The following is a 16800-nucleotide window of genomic DNA, read 5'->3' as shown; positions in this document are numbered from 1 at the left end:
GTGTGTGTGTGTGTGTGTGTGTGTTTAGGAAGATATTATAAAGGCTCTCTTTAATGGGTTTCTTTAAAACCAAACTTAATGTCATGTTTTGCAAAAGGGGTTACAAACCAAAATAAAGGGGATAACTAAATGTGGTGAGTTTTATGTATCCTCCTAGCTTAAGTAGAATACTGTGCTCAGTCAGAGATGAAATGTTTGTTGCCTTGCCTACCATCTATAAGCATTTAATTTGCTACACAAATAGACTGTGGATAGAGATGTTTAACCTTGTGTGACATTACTTTAACAGAGAGAAGGAGCAAGAAAGGGAAGAACAGTTAATGGAAGACAAGAAAAGGAAGAAAGAGGATAAAAAGAAAAAAGAAGCCACTCAGAAGGTGGGTTTTACCAATTAAAGTCTGTCTTTACGTAGCCAAGCATCTAGAATAAGTAACTGCCTTGGTTTGGATACCTGACAATCTTAATAATGCTACTTGAGGCATTAATTTACTTAAGAGTTTTAAGGTTTGAAAGTGGGAGAAAGTTAAAGACCTGCATTTGTTACCATAAAGTAGATGTTAAATTAATGCTATAGCTGATTTTATTGAAAACAACAGTAAACAATACTGAGAAAAGCAAGAGAGTTACCGACACTGAAATGCTTGTACTGTTTCCTTATTTGTGTCATGATTAATCTCCATTTTCTTAAGCTTGTAGAATAACTTTTCAAAGCTTGCCATTTGCCCTGATCTTGTCCTTCTGGTCCACCTACAACATTGTCATTTATATGAGTCTACCTTTTGATAATTCTGTAAAGAAATCTCCCTCAGAGAGGATCTGGTGGGCTTGCTTCATGCTCTGGGGGAGATAGTATTGCACAGCTTTGAGGCATTTGCTTGGGGTAAAAGAGATGCTAAAAGAAAAAAAGACAGAGCTTCCCTGGTGGCGCCGTGGTTGAGAATCAGCCTGCCAATGTAGGGGACACGGGTTCAAGCCCTGGTCCAGGAAGATCCCACATGCTGCAGAGTGACTAAGCCCGTGCGCCACAACTACTGAGCCTGCGCTCTAGAGCCTGCAAGGCACGACTACTGAGCCCGCGTGCCTAGAGCCCGTGCTCCGCAACAAGAGAAGCCACCGCAATGAGAAGCCCGCTCACCACAATGAAGAGTAGCCCCCGCCCTCTGCAACTAGAGAAAGCCCACGTGCAGCAACAAAGAACCAACACAGCCAAAAATAAATAAATTTATAAAAAAGAAAAAAAGACATAGGACCGACAGCTGTCAACTGTCAAGTCTTAGTTGAAGTGTTTGCCTGACAGTGTTGTGGGGAACAGAGAGTGGGTAGACCTCCCTGCCCTGCCCCCTCTGCTGAAGAGCGTGCCCCTCTGCCCTGGCCACTGTCTGAGCTAACTTCCCCCACCTCACTGCAGACTCTGGCTCGGCACGGTTGCATTTCTGCCTTTGCAAAGTGCCCGGCAGAATCACTTTGCCTCTAGTTCTTGTTACCACCACCTGAAGCACTTGGGAAGCAGGGCCTCAGTGTGAGGCAGGTTTGAGGGTCCCTGCTGTGGAGCCAGGTTACTGAAGCTAAGTTTATGGAGGGGAAACAGTTACCAGCTTCAGAGGGAACCCTAGATTTAGAAACAGACTCTAGAAATTCGAACTCAAGGGACACTGCAAGTTACCCCAGCACTGTTGGATAGAGTGGTTCCCATTATTCTGTTCTCTGAATTATTGAAATCATTTGGGAGTGCGGGCACAAAAAAAAAACAGTGGAAATATTTTCTGAATTGGATTGCATATGACGCTGCCACATTAAACATGTGAAATGTAATTTATCTTTTCTTCAAGACTTAATTAAAAGGAATATTTATTATTGTTTGGTGCTGTAATAGACTACTGTGCTCCTTAAGGTTTTGTCTGCTTTTAATTGTGTTTCTGGTTCTATTAATAGTGGTGTGCTCACCATCACATCTTCATGCTGTCAGGGTACCTGCTTCTAATCTGAGCTTGTTAGAACTACCTAAAATGACAGTGAAGAGCCTGAATAAAAATGTCAGATGACGACCCAGAGGCTTTTTTTTTTTTTTTTTTTTTTTGTGGTACGCGGGCCTCTCACTGTTGTGGCCTCTCCTGTTGCAGAGCACAGGCTCCAGATGTGCAGGCTCAGCGGCCATGGCTCACGGGCCCAGCTGCTCCACGGCATGTGGGATCTTCCCGGACTGGGGCACGAACCCATGTCCCCTGCATTGGCAGGCAGACTCTCAACCACTGCGCCACCAGGGAAGCCCCCAGAGGCTTTTTTTTTATACTTGGTGGATACTGCCACATTCCACGTCATCAAGGTTGTGATGTGAGGTCCACCAGCTCTAGGGTATCAGGGGCATTGTACCCACATGCACTGACCTTCCTACAGGAGTGATGGGACAGTGAACCTCAGTGAAGGCTTCTTTCCTCCCTCCCTCCCTTCCTTCTTTCCTTCCATTTATGGCTGCCTTGGGTCTTCGTTGCTGCGCGTGAGCTTTCTCTGGTTGCAGCAAGTGGAGGCTGCTCTTTGTTGCGGTGCGTGGGCTTCTCATTGCGGTGGCTTCTCTTGTTGTGGAGCACAGGCTCTAGGCGTGCGGGCTTCAATAGTTGTGGCACGTGGGCTCAGTAGTTGTGGCTCATGGGCTCTAGAGCCCAGGCTCAGTAGTGGTGGTGCACGGGCTTGCTCTGTGGCATGTGGGATCTTCCCGGACCGGGGCTCGAACCTGTGTCCCCTGCATTGGCAGGCAGATTCTCAACCACTGCGCCACCAGGGAAGCCCCAAGGCTTTCTTCCTTTAGGGCATTCACATTTCATCTACTAAATGGGTACAAAAATTGGATTTTGCAGTCTGTGGGAATACGTGGTTATAAGCTGGCCCCTGGGGAACCTGAACAAAGGCTGCTTACAAGAATAGGCCTAATAGAGTGATTGTTTTAGGCAATGTACAGTTCATCCTCATTCTTCACATAGACAACAATGTTTTTTAACCTGAAACGTCAATACTAGAAGTGATTAATAAAATGTGCATCTGTAAACCTACGTTGTGGATCCTACTAAGAAAAATGATTTAAAATAAAAGATGGTGTGGATTTATTTGAGAGTGAATTGGGATTATTTATGCAGAGAATTTCATATATACAGCTGGACAGTCTCCCCCGTGTATTTGCATCTGCATTAAGAACTGGTTTAAAAGTTACAACAAAGAGGAAAATCACCATAAATGAAATTTCAAATGGTTAATTATGAACAATAAAAATTCACTCATTTTTGTTCAGAAATGTTCTAGATTGGCTAACACAGGATCTAGGCTTAACACATGGCCTTTGATATTGTTTTATCATACTGAACCATTGTGTAATTTCAGAATTAGATTCTGATTTAGCACTTTTAAGGAGCGAGCACAAAGCTCACCATGGGACTGTCTTAGTGGTTTCTGACCTCACTGTAGAGACAGCATCTCAACTAGGAGGCATAAAATGTGCTATAATGCAAAAGTGGTAGAGAATGTGCCAGAGGTTCTATAATGGGGTCATTCATTCAGTCAGTCAGCAAACGTGCTATAATGCAAAGAATGGTAGAGAATGTGCCTGAGGTTCTATAATGGGGTCATTCATTCAGTCAGTCAGCAAACATTTGTGGTGCCTCTTCCTAGTGCTTCCACATCTTTCTCTCAGCCTGCCCCATTGCTTTACAATCATCTCTTTCTGTCTACCCCATTAGACTGGCTCTTAAGTTTCTCAAGACTTTATTCATATTTGTATTTCCAGTAACTAGGACAGTGCGCAGTGCAAAAGTGTCAAAAAATGTTTGTTTGGGCTTCCCTGGTGGCGCAGTGGTTGAGAGTCCGCCTGCCGATGCAGGGGACACGGGTTCGTGCCCCAGTCCGGGAAGATCCCACATGCCGTGGAGCGGCCGGGCCCATGAGCCATGCCTGCTGAGCCTGCGCGTCCGGAGCCTGTGCTCCCCAACGGGAGAGGCCCCAACAGTGAGAGGCCCATGTACGGCAAAAAAAAAAAAAAAAAATGTATAATAAGTGAATGGGGATGGCGGAGTCAAGATGGCATACTAGGAGGACGTGGAATTCACATCTCCTCACAACTAGGGCACCTACCAGGCACCAGTGGGGGACCACGGACACCTAAGGGGACGGGAGGAACCCCCAGCAACAGGCTTGCGGGATCTTAGTTCCCAGAGCTCTGAGTCCAAACCACTGGACTAACAGAGAACCTCAGACCCCAGGGAATATCAGTCGGAGTGAGGCCTCCCAGAGGTCCTCATCTCAGCACCAGGACGCAGCACTATCCCACTGCCTGCAAACTCCAGTGCTGGACCTCTCAGGCCAAACAACCAGTAAGACAGGAATACAGCACCACCCATCAAAAAAAAAAAAAAAAAAAATGAAATGACAAAAAAATGTTACAGACGAAGGAGAAAGGTAAAAACCTACAAGACCAAATGTAGACGAAATAGGCAACCTACCTGAAAAAGAATTCAGAGTAATGATAGTAAAGATGATCCAAAATCTCAGAAACAGAATGGAGAAAATACAAGAAACATTTAATAAGGATCACAGAGAACTAAAGAGCAAACAAACAGTGATGAACAACACAGTTACTGAAATTAAAAATACTCTAGAAGGAATCAATAACAGGATAACTGAGGCAGAAGAACGGATAAGTGAGCTGGAAGGTAAAACGGTGGAAATAACTGCCAGGGAGCAGAATAAAGAAAATAGAATGAAAAGAATTGAGGACAGTCTCAGACCCTCTGGGACAACATTAAATGCACCAACATTCGAATTACAGGGGTCCCAGAAGAAGAAGAGAAAAAGAAAGGTACTGAGAAAATATCTGAAGAGATTATAGTGGAAAACTTCCCTAACATGGGAAAGGAAATAGTCAATCAAGTCCAGGAAGCACAGAGAGTACCATACAGGGTAAACCCAAAGAGAAACACGCCGAGACACATATTAATCAAACTAAATAAAAGAAAAAATATTAAAAGCAGCAAAGAAAAAGCAACAAATAACATATAAGGGAATCCCCATAAGGTTAACAGCTGATTTTTCAGCAGAAACCCTGTAAGCCAGAGGGAGTGGCAGGACATATTTAAAGTGAGGGAAGGGAAGAACCTACAACCAAGGTTACTCTACCCAGCAAGGATCTCATTCAGATTCGATGGAGAAATTAAAACCTTTACAGATAAGCAAAAGTTAAGAGAATTCAGCACCACCAAAACAACTTTACAACAAATGCTAAAGGAACTTCTCTAGGGAGGAGAAGGAAAAGACCTACAATAACAAACCCAAAACAATTAAGAAAATGGTAATAGGAACATAGATATTGATAATTACCTTAAATGTAAATGGATTAGATGCTCCAACCAAAAGACATAGACTGGCTAAATGGATACAGAAACAAGACCCGTATATATTGCTATCTACGAGAGACCCACTTCAGACCTAGGGACACATACAGACTGAAAGTGAGGGGATGGAAAAAGATATTCCATGCAAATGGAAATCAAAAGAAAGCTGGAGTAGCAATTCTCATATCAGACAAAATAGACTTTAAAATAAAGACTATTACAAGAGACAAAGAAGGACACTACGTAATGAGCAAGGGATCAATCCAAAAAGAAGATATAACAATTGTAAATATTTATGTTCCCAACATAGGAGCACCTCAATATATAAGGCAGATGCTAACAGCCATAAAAGGGGAAATTGACAGTAGCACAGTCATGGTAGGGGACTTCAAACACCCCACTTTCACCAATGGACAGATCATCCAAAATGAAAACAAATAAGGAAACACAAGCTTTAAATGATACATTAAAAAAGATGGACTTAATTGGTATTTATAGGACATTTCATCCAAAAACAACAGAATACACTTTCTTCTCAAGTGCTCATGGAACATTCTCCAGGATAGATCATATCTTGGGTCACAAATCAAGCCTTGGTAAATTTAAGAAAATTGAAATCATATCAAGTATCTTTTCTGACCACAACGCTATGAGACTAGATATCAATTACAGGAAAAAAATCTGTAAAAAATACAAACACATAAAGGCTAAACAGTACTCTGCTAAATAACCAAGAGATCACTGAAGAAATCAAAGAGGAAATCAAAAAATACCTAGAAACACATGACAATGAAAACATGACAACCAAAACCTATGGGATGCAGCAAAAGCAGTTCTAAAAGGGAAGTTTATAGCAATACAATCCTACTTCAAGAAACAAACATCTCAAATAAACAACCTAACCTTACACCTAAAGCAACTAGAGAAAGAAGAACAAACTCCAAAGTTAGCAGAAGGAAAGAAATCATAAAGATCAGACTAGAAATAAGTGAAAAACAAATGAAGGAAACAATAGCAAAGATCAATAAAACTAAAAGCCGGTTCTTTGAGAAGATAAACAAAATTGATAAACCATTAGCCAGACTCATCAAGACAAAAAGGGCAAAGACTCAAATCAACAGAATTAGAAATGAAAACGGAAGAGTAACAGCTGACACTGCAGAAATGCAAAGGGTCCTGAGAGATTACTACAAGCAACTATATCCCAATAAAATGGACAACCTGGAAGAAATGGATAAATCTTAGAAAAGCACAACCTTCTGAGACTGAACCAGGCAGAAACAGAAAATATAAACAGACCATTCACAAGCACTGAAATTGAAACTGTGATTAAAAATCTTCCAACAAACAAAAGCCAAGGAGCAAATAACTTCACAGGCAAGTTCTATCAAACATTTAGAGAAAAGCTAACACCTATCCTTCTCAAACTCTTCCAAAATATAGCAGAGGGAGGAACACTCCCAAACTTATTCTACGAGACCACCATCACCCTGGTACCAAAACCAGACAAAGATGTCACAAAAAAAGAGAACTACAGACCAATATCTCTGATGAACATAGGTACAAAAATCCTCAACAAAATACTAGCAGAGAGAATCCAACAACACGTTAAAAGGATCATACACCATGATCAAGTGGGATTTATCCCAGGGATGCAAGGATTCTTCAGTATACGCAAATCAGTCAATGTGATACACCATATTAACAACTTGAAGGATAAAAACCATATGATCATCTCAATAGATGCAGAAAAAGCTTTTGACAAAATTCAACATCCATTTATGATAAAAAAAACTCTCCAGAAAGTAGGCATAGAGGGAACCTACGTCAACAGGATAAAGGCCACATATGACAAAGCCACAGGCAACATCGTTCTCAGTGGTAAAAAACTGAAACCATTTCCTCTAAGATCAGGAACAGGACAAGGTGGCCCACTCTCACCACTGTTATTCAACATAGTTTTGGAAGTTTTAGCCACAGCAGTCAGAGAAGGAAAAAAAATAAAAGGAATCCAAATCGGAAAAGAAGAAGTAAAACTGTCACTGTTTGCAGATGACATGGTACTCTACACAGAGAATCCTAAAGATGCTACCAGAAAACTACTAGAGCTAATCAATGAATTTGGTAGAGTAGCAGGATACAAAATTAATGCACAGAAATCTCCTGCATTCCTATACACTAATGATGAAAAATCTGAAAGAGAAATTAAGGAAACACTCCCATTTACCATTGCAACAAAAAGAATAAAATACCTAGGAATAAACCTATCTAAGAAGACAAAAGATTGTATGCAGAAAACTATAAGACACTGATGAAAGAAATTAAAGATGATACAGACAGATGGAGAGATATACTATGTTCTTGGATTGGAAGAATCAACATTGTGAAAATGACTATACTACCCAGCGCAATCTGCAGATTCAGTGCAATCCCTATCAAACTACCAAGAACTTTTTCACAGAGCTAGAACAAAAAATTGCACAATTTGTATGGAAACACAAAAGACCGCGAATAGCCAAAACAATCTTGAGAAAGAAAAACGGAGCTGGAGGAATCAGGCTCCCTGACTTCAGACTATACTGCACAGCTACAGTAATCAAGAAAGTATGGTACTGGCACAGAAACAGAAATACAGATCAATGGAACAGGACAGAAAGCCCAGAGATAAACCCACACGCCTATGGTCACCTTATCTTTGATAAAGGAGGCAAGAATATACAATGTAGAAAAGACAGCCTCTTCAATAAGTGGTGTTGGGAAAACTGGACAGCTACATGTAAAAGAATGAAATTAGAACACTCCCTAACACCATACACAAAAATAAACTCAAAATGGATTAAAGACCTAAATATAAGGCCAAACAGTATAAAACTCTTAGAGGAAAACATAGGCAGAACACTCTGTGACATATATCACAGCAAGATCCTTTTTGGCGCACCTCCTAGAGAAATGAAAATAAAAACAAAAATAAACAAATGGGACCTAATGAAATTTAAAAGCTTTTGCCCAGCAAAGGAAACCATAAGCAAGACGAAAAGACAACCCTCAGAATGGGAGAAAATATTTGCAAATGAAGCAACCAACAAAGGATTAATTTCCAAAATATACAAGTAGCTCATGCAGCTATTAAAAAAACAAACAACCCAAAGCACAAATGGGCAGAAGACCTAAATAGACATTTCTCCAAAGAAGATATACAGATTGCCAACAAACACATGAAAAGATGCTCAACATCACTAATCATTAGAGAAATGCAAATCAAAACTGCAATGAGCTATCACCTCACACCGGTCAGAATGGCTATCATCAAAAACTCTACAAAGAATAAATGCTGTAGAGGTTGTGAAGAAAAAGGAACCCTCTTGCACTGTTGGTGGGAATGTAAGTTGATTCAGCCACTATGGAGAACAGTATGGAGGTTCCTTAAAAAATAAAAATAGAACTACCATATGACCAAGCAATCCCACTACTGGGCATATACCCTGAGAAAACCATAATTCAAAAAGAATCATGTACCATAGTGTTCATTGAAGCACTGTTTACAGTAACCAGGACATGGAAGCAACCTAAGTGTCCATCGACAGATGAATGGATAAAGAAGACGTGGCACCTATATACAATGGAATATTACTCAGCTATAAAAAGAAACAAAATTGAGTTATTTGTAGTGAGGTGGCTAGACCTAAAGTCTGTCATACAGAGTGCAGTAAGTCAGAAGGAGAAAAACAAATACCATATTCTAACACATATTATATGGAATCTTAAAAAAAAAAAAAGGTTCTGATGAACCTAGGGACAGGACAGGAATAAAGACACAGACGTAGAGAATGGACTTGAGGACACAGGGAGGGGGAAGGTAAACTGGGACGAAATGAGAGAGTAGCACTGACATATATACAGTACCAAATGTAAAATAGATAGCCAGTGAGAAGCAGCTGCATGGCACAGGGAGATCAGCTCCGTACTTTGCGACCACCTAGAGGGGTGGGATAAGGAGGGTGGGAGGGAGATGCAAGAGGGAGGGGATATGGGGATATACGTATGCATATAGCTGATTCACTTTTTTATACAGCAGAAACTAGCACAACACTGTAAAGCATTTATACTCTGATAAAGATGTTTAAAAAAAAAGAAAAAAAGAAGTGAATGGTCGGGACTTCCCTAGTGGCACAGTGGTTAAGAATCCGCCTGCCAGTGCAGGGGACATGGGTTCGATCCCTGGTCTGGGAAGATCCGACATGCTGTGGAGCAAGTAAGCCCGTGCGCCACAACTATTGAGCCTGCACTCTAGATCCTGTGTGCTGCAACTACTAAAGCCTGTGTGCCTAGAGCCCATGCTCCACAATAAGAGAAGCCACTGCAGTGAGAAGCCCGTGCGCCGCAACGAAGACTAGCCCCCACTCGCAGCAACGAAGACCCAACACAGCCATAACTACATACATACATACATACATACATAAATGTATTTAAAAAAATAAGTGAATGGTCAAGAATGGATGCTGGCAACATAATTTTCCTGAAGAACTGACTTTTATTTAGCTAAATTAAGTTTTTTCTACATAGAAATTAAGCACGAGCCTCTTTTCCTTTATGCTCAGTGGTTATGGCAGTTTGCTCTTTCTAGAACCATCCCTGAGTAAACTGTTAGATTTCACTCATGAGAGAGGTGTCAGAGAAGGATTTCACTCAAATTCGTTAGTCTGCTGCTGCTAAAGAATCATTGTTTAGCGTTGGCAGAACATATGTTTTGATCATCCAGCTTTTCACCGTCTGGGGGCAGCTCTTTTTAACAGAACCCACATTATAAGACACATGTGACATTAGTTGGGTTTGTTGCTTACAGCTAGGGAAGGCATTGACTTCCTGTATAACTGATCTTCCAAATGGCATTGTGAGAAGTATTTACAGTGGTATAAATCTTCAGTTGCCTTAAGGAATTGGTATGTGGATACAAGTCAGTTCATTCTTCGATATGTGGGCTTATAGAAAAATTATACAGTAGAATTGAGCTCTGTAACAGTTAGTACTGGGAAACACATTCATTTTAAGAGGCTGCCTACCACAGAATCAATACAGCAGAATTAGCTTGTCTTTTCACGCAAGAATGTAAGAAACACTCCAGGAGGTCATCCAAGTGGATTGTTTTAACTCAGTGGTGTGCTGGAATCCGTTTTGAAGGGGCTGGTTAGCCACAGGGCAGACCTTCCAAAGATGACCATGTTTTCATGAACACCCAAAGCAGTAACTTAGTATGATTGCCAGCCACAAATAATTAAACCTCTTCTATATGAATATTTTTGTTACAGAAGTCAGAGAACTAATATAAAAATATTTTTTGGAAGATTAACAGTTGGGAGAAGGGGGTCAAAATAACCCATGATCTCAATAATGTGATTTAACCCCTATTGGAATTCTGGTGCATTTTCTTTGGAATATTTTTCTTATTCATGAACTTTTGTGGTTTTGCTTAAATATTATAGGGCATGTATAATTAGATGCTCTCCTTTATTTTCCCCTCTTAATAGCAGAAGCAGTTTTCCGTGTGGCTCCTAGTCATCATTTCCAAACTCTCCAAAAACCCGTTATTATATTCAGCATATCCAACCTTTTAAGTTAGTTACTTCCAGAAATGTATTAGTTACTATATAAAGAAATACTTTCAACAAAGCAATCTGTATTTGTTCAAAATTTATATATTTCAATCTTATTGAATGTTTCTGTTTCACATTATTTTCTATGAACTTTGATGATAATAGCAGTTATTAAGCATTGGTGTAGGATATCTGATTTAATCCTTACAGCATCCTTTTCTGCACAGGAGATACTGTTATTATCTTCATTCAAAAGGTAAATTAAAAACTGAGATCACGTAGCCAGGAAGTGGCATAGCTTGGTTTTGAATCCAGCTTTCCTACCGTGATCTCTGATGCCTCTGAGTATGGCCCCTTAAACTTTGCTTTCTAGATTTGAAGTCAAGTGTTTGAGTCCATACTCACAGGTAAATCTTTTTGTCTCTGTAGTTAATTTTGTTTCTGGGCCTCATCCATTTGCTTTTCTCTAGTCATTGCAGTCCGAATGGGAAATAGCATTCCCAGTGCAAGGACCTCATTTAACGAGAGCGGAATGCTTTTTTGTCTTAAGTTTTAGAATCTTTCATAATGATGGTCGTGTAAGTTATAGCTGGATGTATGGCCATTGTCTTTAGAAGGATTTCTGAACTGTTTCTGAATTTTAGGTATGCCTATGTATCTGACACCTTGAATTACTAATATCAGAATTAAAGTAGTCTTACAGTACAATACAGAATTAGAAGGCGAGTCCCATTTACTCACGTCTCTTTATTTTGCAGGTCACGGAACAAAAAACCAAAGGTAAGATTTTTTTTTTTTCCTTTTTAGATTTATGCTCTTTTGTGTTTAGATTTTACACTTTGCTGACTCAGCCTCCAATCCACTTGATTCGTGACAGTGGGTGTAGAGTAATTAAATTTGGCTGTTTGCAGTCACTGAAGAGCAGTAATGACAAATTAAAAGTACTTAGTGTTTCTAGTTGGCCTTACATTTTTCGGGAGGGAAGAGAGATTAGACAGTGTAATACCTTGTTTTGAAAGTAGAGAGGTCCTGATCTTGAACTGAACCTTTTCAAAATTTTTCTTAGAACAATAGCAAGAGCAACACACTGCTCCCTGCTTTACAGATGGGTTGTTGGTTGTTAACCGCCTTGATCCATGATAGGCATTGAGCCTGAAAATGAGTGTTACATTAGGATGCTCACACTGTCTTCTGAACTAGAGCCTGGAATATGCTTTTTAAAAAGGTAATGCACTTTAACTCTTACAAAATTGTGATGTGTTGTAAACAGAAGCAGATGTCCCTGAGGTCCTTCCCGACCTCTAACGGTCTGCGTGTATTCAGTTCTTTCTCTTTTGTTCATTTTGATTATGCAGTCTTGCGTAATCAGTGGTCCTACTTTTGGTCAGTTCTCCTTAAGAATGGGAGACTTAATTCCCTGAGACCAGTGTTGTAACTCCTAACCTCACCCACTTAAATATGTTGTTCTCTGCTAGCATATGCACTAGAATCGTTTGCATAGACTTGTCAAAACACGCAAGCCCAGTCTCCTCCCAAACCTTCATGGTCCCAGGCCACAGCCCTAGCAGATCGATGTAGGGAAGTTCTGCAGGGTGACCGCAGTATATGTCCCAAGTTGAGGACCAGTGCCCTGGATGAAGGGAATCAGATGTGATTATAACATGGGGGAAGAAAAGGGTCATGGAGAGGCCAAGGCTTGATGGGAGGTTCTCTAATGACTGATTTCTAAATTGTTTTGTTTTCATTGGACCACCAGGCCAAAGTATGTCACACAGTGGTGGAAGACTAATAAAGATGGTACTAGTTTCTTAGGAAACTTAGTTCTGGAAAACTAAAAAATTCTCAGATGAGTAGACATTACTGTCATATATTTCTAATCAAAAAGCATTTCAAAGAGAATATAGTCTGGAACTTTGTAGTGATTTATAAAATAAACTGAGAGAAACTACTATTAGCTGTAATTATTTTAATTAGTTAGAGAGAACAGTGTTCTCCCCTTGTACTTCCAGCCAGTTTCTAACCCAGAGGTAGGCATTATTTTGGAAGTATCTCTATAAATTACTTGTTTGAAATATAAATTATACTTTACCATAGAAATAGAGTTATTGATAGTAGAACAGTGTCCATATTTTCTAAACCAGTATACTGTCTAGGAAAGGATTTTGGCATATAAGTATATTTATAGGACTTTTTGATGATTTATGGGGACAACAGATGAGAAAATTGGCATTTTCCTAAGAAATCCAGACTCTGTGGTTGCTGGAACACAGTAGTTGGGTTCCTGGGCCTGGCCACAGTTCTTAATACTTGTGACTCCAAGGACCAGTTGAGCTGTCGAAATAAGCTGCTCTGTACGTTAAGTGGTGTTTCTATTGGAAAACTGAAAATCTGTTAGAGTTTTCTTTCTTTTTTTTTATTTGTACCAGGTCTCTTCTCAGAATCACATTCCTCTTTTCTCTGCCAAAGCCTTAAAAATTAAACTTTTTTTTTTTTTTTACTTACTACCAAAGTTTCCCTCCATTTAGGGTTTTTCTCATACCTACCATAAAATGGAATACAGTTTCACAGTTTCCATACCCCCCTATCGCCACCACCCTCCCACTCAAAAATTAAAATAATCCTGAAGTGAGCTGAGAGCCTGTTTTGGGTCTCATAAGGGATTTAATTGTTAGAACTGGGGAATAAAAATTATCCCTGAGGTATGTTAGACCGTAAGTAGAAGGAGGCCCTGATTTTTCTACCTTTTTTATCCCATTTTACAGCCACATCTTCATCTTTGTTTGCAAGAGCCTGCCTAAATCCCATTTTTCTTCCCTCAGCTGATGTTTCTGGGTCCTGTTCCCCTTCCCAAAGATGGTGCCTGCCTCAGGCAGCCTCCCCTTAACTCTGAATCCACCTCTCTTTCCCCAACAGACCCTATATAAAAAAAAAAGACTGTGTTGGTGCCAAGTCTCTGGTTGTACAGAGGACTGAAGTAAGGTTTGTCCGTATTTCAGAGAAAAAGTAAATTCAGCATATTTTCTTTATTTTCCATCATTTTAAAAAAGTGAGAATTTTGGAGAAAACAGGACAGGGCTTTCAAGTGGAGGTTAGGTGAAGACATGGGCCAGAGCTGGGCCTGCTATTCAAGTAGCAAATAACTAAAAGGCACTTAAGGTAGAAGCTGATCTCCTCCTTTGTTGGATATTGGTCTTGGAATTGGAAAAGTTTGTGGGATTGGTGTAATAGACCAGATTTAACAGGGGTGAAGGGTATGATTAGGATTGAAGAAATAGACTATGTAATGGAAGAGTTTGGACATAACCATTTAGCATTGTTAAAAAGATGTTAGATCTTAGGGTGACGGTTGGCTTAATGGAAGTTATCAGTATGAAATAACCGATTTGTAGAAACTAACATGACCTTAAGCTACATTACTGGAAATACAGTATCTAGGCAGGGATTCACAGTTCCTATAATGGGCACCACTCTGTGCAGAGGAACAGAGATCAACCTCTATGGACCATGAAGAGTTTGGGCCAGAATGGTCAAGGAATTTGAACCTGTGTCCCCTCTGGGAGGGTTAAATACTGGAAGGGGGTGGGGAGTGTTTAACTCCCAAGGAATGCTTCCCACATGGGGAAGCTCTGGTAACTATCTCCAGAGATTTGAAGGGCTCTGGTGCCTGACACTTAGCAGTTCCTTGGTAAATGTCTGTTGGTGAGTCAAAGCAACAGGGAAAAGCTTCCAGCTCAATATAAATTAAAATTTTTAGATACTGCTGTCCAAAGCAGTAATTCATAACCTTTACCCAGTTTGGACACAGCAGAGAAACAGCACTTTCCCATCAGCATACCTGAGGAGGTGGACCACTGTTGTACAGTGGCCACAACGCTGGCTTTTGAGTCCATTCCAGAAGTCATATTACAGTGGGTGCGTGGTGCTGCGTGCACTGAGTAACCTTGGGTCTACTCTGATTGATTAATATTTGAGGTAGGCTTTCTCCCCCCGAGGTCCAACTAGTGCCCATTAGAATGACAGCGAAATCACTAGTGATTTAACGAGGAGAGAAGCTTCCAGGGAGACAATCTGGACAAAGGCCAGTGTGCATTGAGTACGGGGAGTAAGTGGAAGGTAAAGAAATGGAGACAGTGCTTAGAGGTTACCGAACAGTGTTGAGTGTGTGTCAGCCACTCTGTGTGTCATCAATCTTTGAGATTTTTTTGTATTGCATTGTAACTCATTATTATTCACCAAGAAAATTTTCAGTCTAAAATAATGTCTTCTCTAGAGCTTGTTCGTATTTTAACTACTACTTTTAAAACATTTCTAGAAGGGTTTTTTGTTTGTTTGTGTTTATTTGTTTTTGATGTTTGGTATCATCAAGGTATTTAAAGAATAAAAATTAATTAAAAAACCGAAACAAAAAGGTGTTTAAAGAAAATAGTTTGTATTGGTCCTACCCGTATCGGAATTTTCTTAAAGAATACTTTTATCTGAAAAAGAATCTTATTGAAGTTTTTCAGAAATAGAGGCAATTAGAAGTTCAGACTGTAAGATGAGAATGGTATTAAATAATGGCAGCAGGGAAGGGGAAGAGATTCAATCATTAGAGTAAGTAAATGGCTTTTGGTGGTAAATGAATGGAAATTAGAAAATAGGATACCCAGCATTTTTCACGTCTTTATTTCCCTGATGCAGAGATCATGTTTAAGCCACAGACTTTCTCTCTGGAAAATAAGAAACTGTGCCCTTATTTTGAGCAGCTCATCTTTAGAAATATTTGCACCACAAGCTATTAAAATCACTAAGGTTCAGAAGAGAAGAGAGAGGGCCCAAAAAGTAATTCAGACTTAATCATAATTTCCCTCTCCTCTGTTACTGCCTGACTTTCTGGAGCATGACGTGGCACACGCACTGATTCTGATGTCTCTAGTTGGACTTTCGGAAGCAGGTCGGATTGGGCATCCTGCCCAACAGCTGCATTGCCCTCCCGTTAGTGCCTAGAGTTGTGACTGGCTTTTAAATGTTTAAAATTCTTGAATTTACAGAAAGATGTAATTTAAAAAAACAACAACAATAAGAATTCATTCAAGTCCTGAAACAGTTTGCTCTTAACATGTATCACAGGCAGGCTTTTTCTGACTGTGTCCTAGAGTTTTGAATGGCTAATCTCCCAGAATAGAGCACCATGTTGCAAGGAGAGTGGTCAAGCGGCGGTCCTGTTTAACAATGACTTCATCGTTTATGATCCATTCTACCTCTGACATGATGGTGGGAAAATGCCTTGAGGAGCTTTTGCAGGGAATCTTGCACAATACACAGTACCCACCAGATTTCTTTGGTTATGCTATGAATGTTGTAAAGTTAGTCGAACTGATGTTCAGATCTCAGCTCTGTAGACTCTCCTTACCATGTCTTACTCTATTTTAGAGAAATGAGGGAAGGCATGTAACAAACCTGGTTACCTTAAAGTGGAGATTCTAGCCCTCTTATAGAAGGGTAGCCTTGCAGAAGCATAACTCCTTCTGTCCTAAAAACTAGTTGGGAAGAATCCCGCCAGCCTTTGTCAGCTTCTTGTTTATTCTCATAATAAGAGGAAAAGGGATTGGGAATGCCATGTGCTACGGAATCCTCCAGGCACAGATAGAAAATGAATCATTAAATAATTCCTCTTTATTCATTCATTATCAGTTATCCACTGGCTGTTATAAGTCATGCAAAGGGTACTATATTAATAATATTAGATAATGACCAATTTATTTTCTTAAGAAATATGTTTATTTACTTATTCATTCATTCATTCATTCATGTATCCTCTGACCTCCCTTCCTTACTAGGAGGCCCAGAACTGCCTC

At 40.0% G+C, this 16800-nt stretch overlaps 1 protein-coding gene across 4 annotated transcripts in view; it reads left to right on the top strand.

Annotated features, from left to right (window-relative positions):
- The window catches only part of TNRC6B (trinucleotide repeat containing adaptor 6B), a 247528-nt gene that overhangs the window by 175312 nt on the left and 55416 nt on the right, over positions 1-16800 (top strand). For all 4 annotated transcript variants that reach the window (XM_024737541.1, XM_024737539.1, XM_024737538.1 and 1 more), the window contains 2 exons: positions 290-377; positions 11722-11743. In XM_024737541.1, coding sequence (XP_024593309.1) covers positions 290-377; positions 11722-11743 — 110 coding nt within the window. The remainder of the gene's footprint in view (positions 1-289; positions 378-11721; positions 11744-16800) is intronic.

This window comes from Neophocaena asiaeorientalis, unplaced genomic scaffold (assembly GCF_003031525.2).
Source record: "Neophocaena asiaeorientalis asiaeorientalis breed wild unplaced genomic scaffold, Neophocaena_asiaeorientalis_V1.1 scaffold242, whole genome shotgun sequence".
Taxonomy (NCBI): Eukaryota; Metazoa; Chordata; class Mammalia; order Artiodactyla; family Phocoenidae; genus Neophocaena; species Neophocaena asiaeorientalis.
Note: the sequence above shows the minus strand (reverse complement) of the source record. Positions and strands in the feature narration are given on the sequence as shown.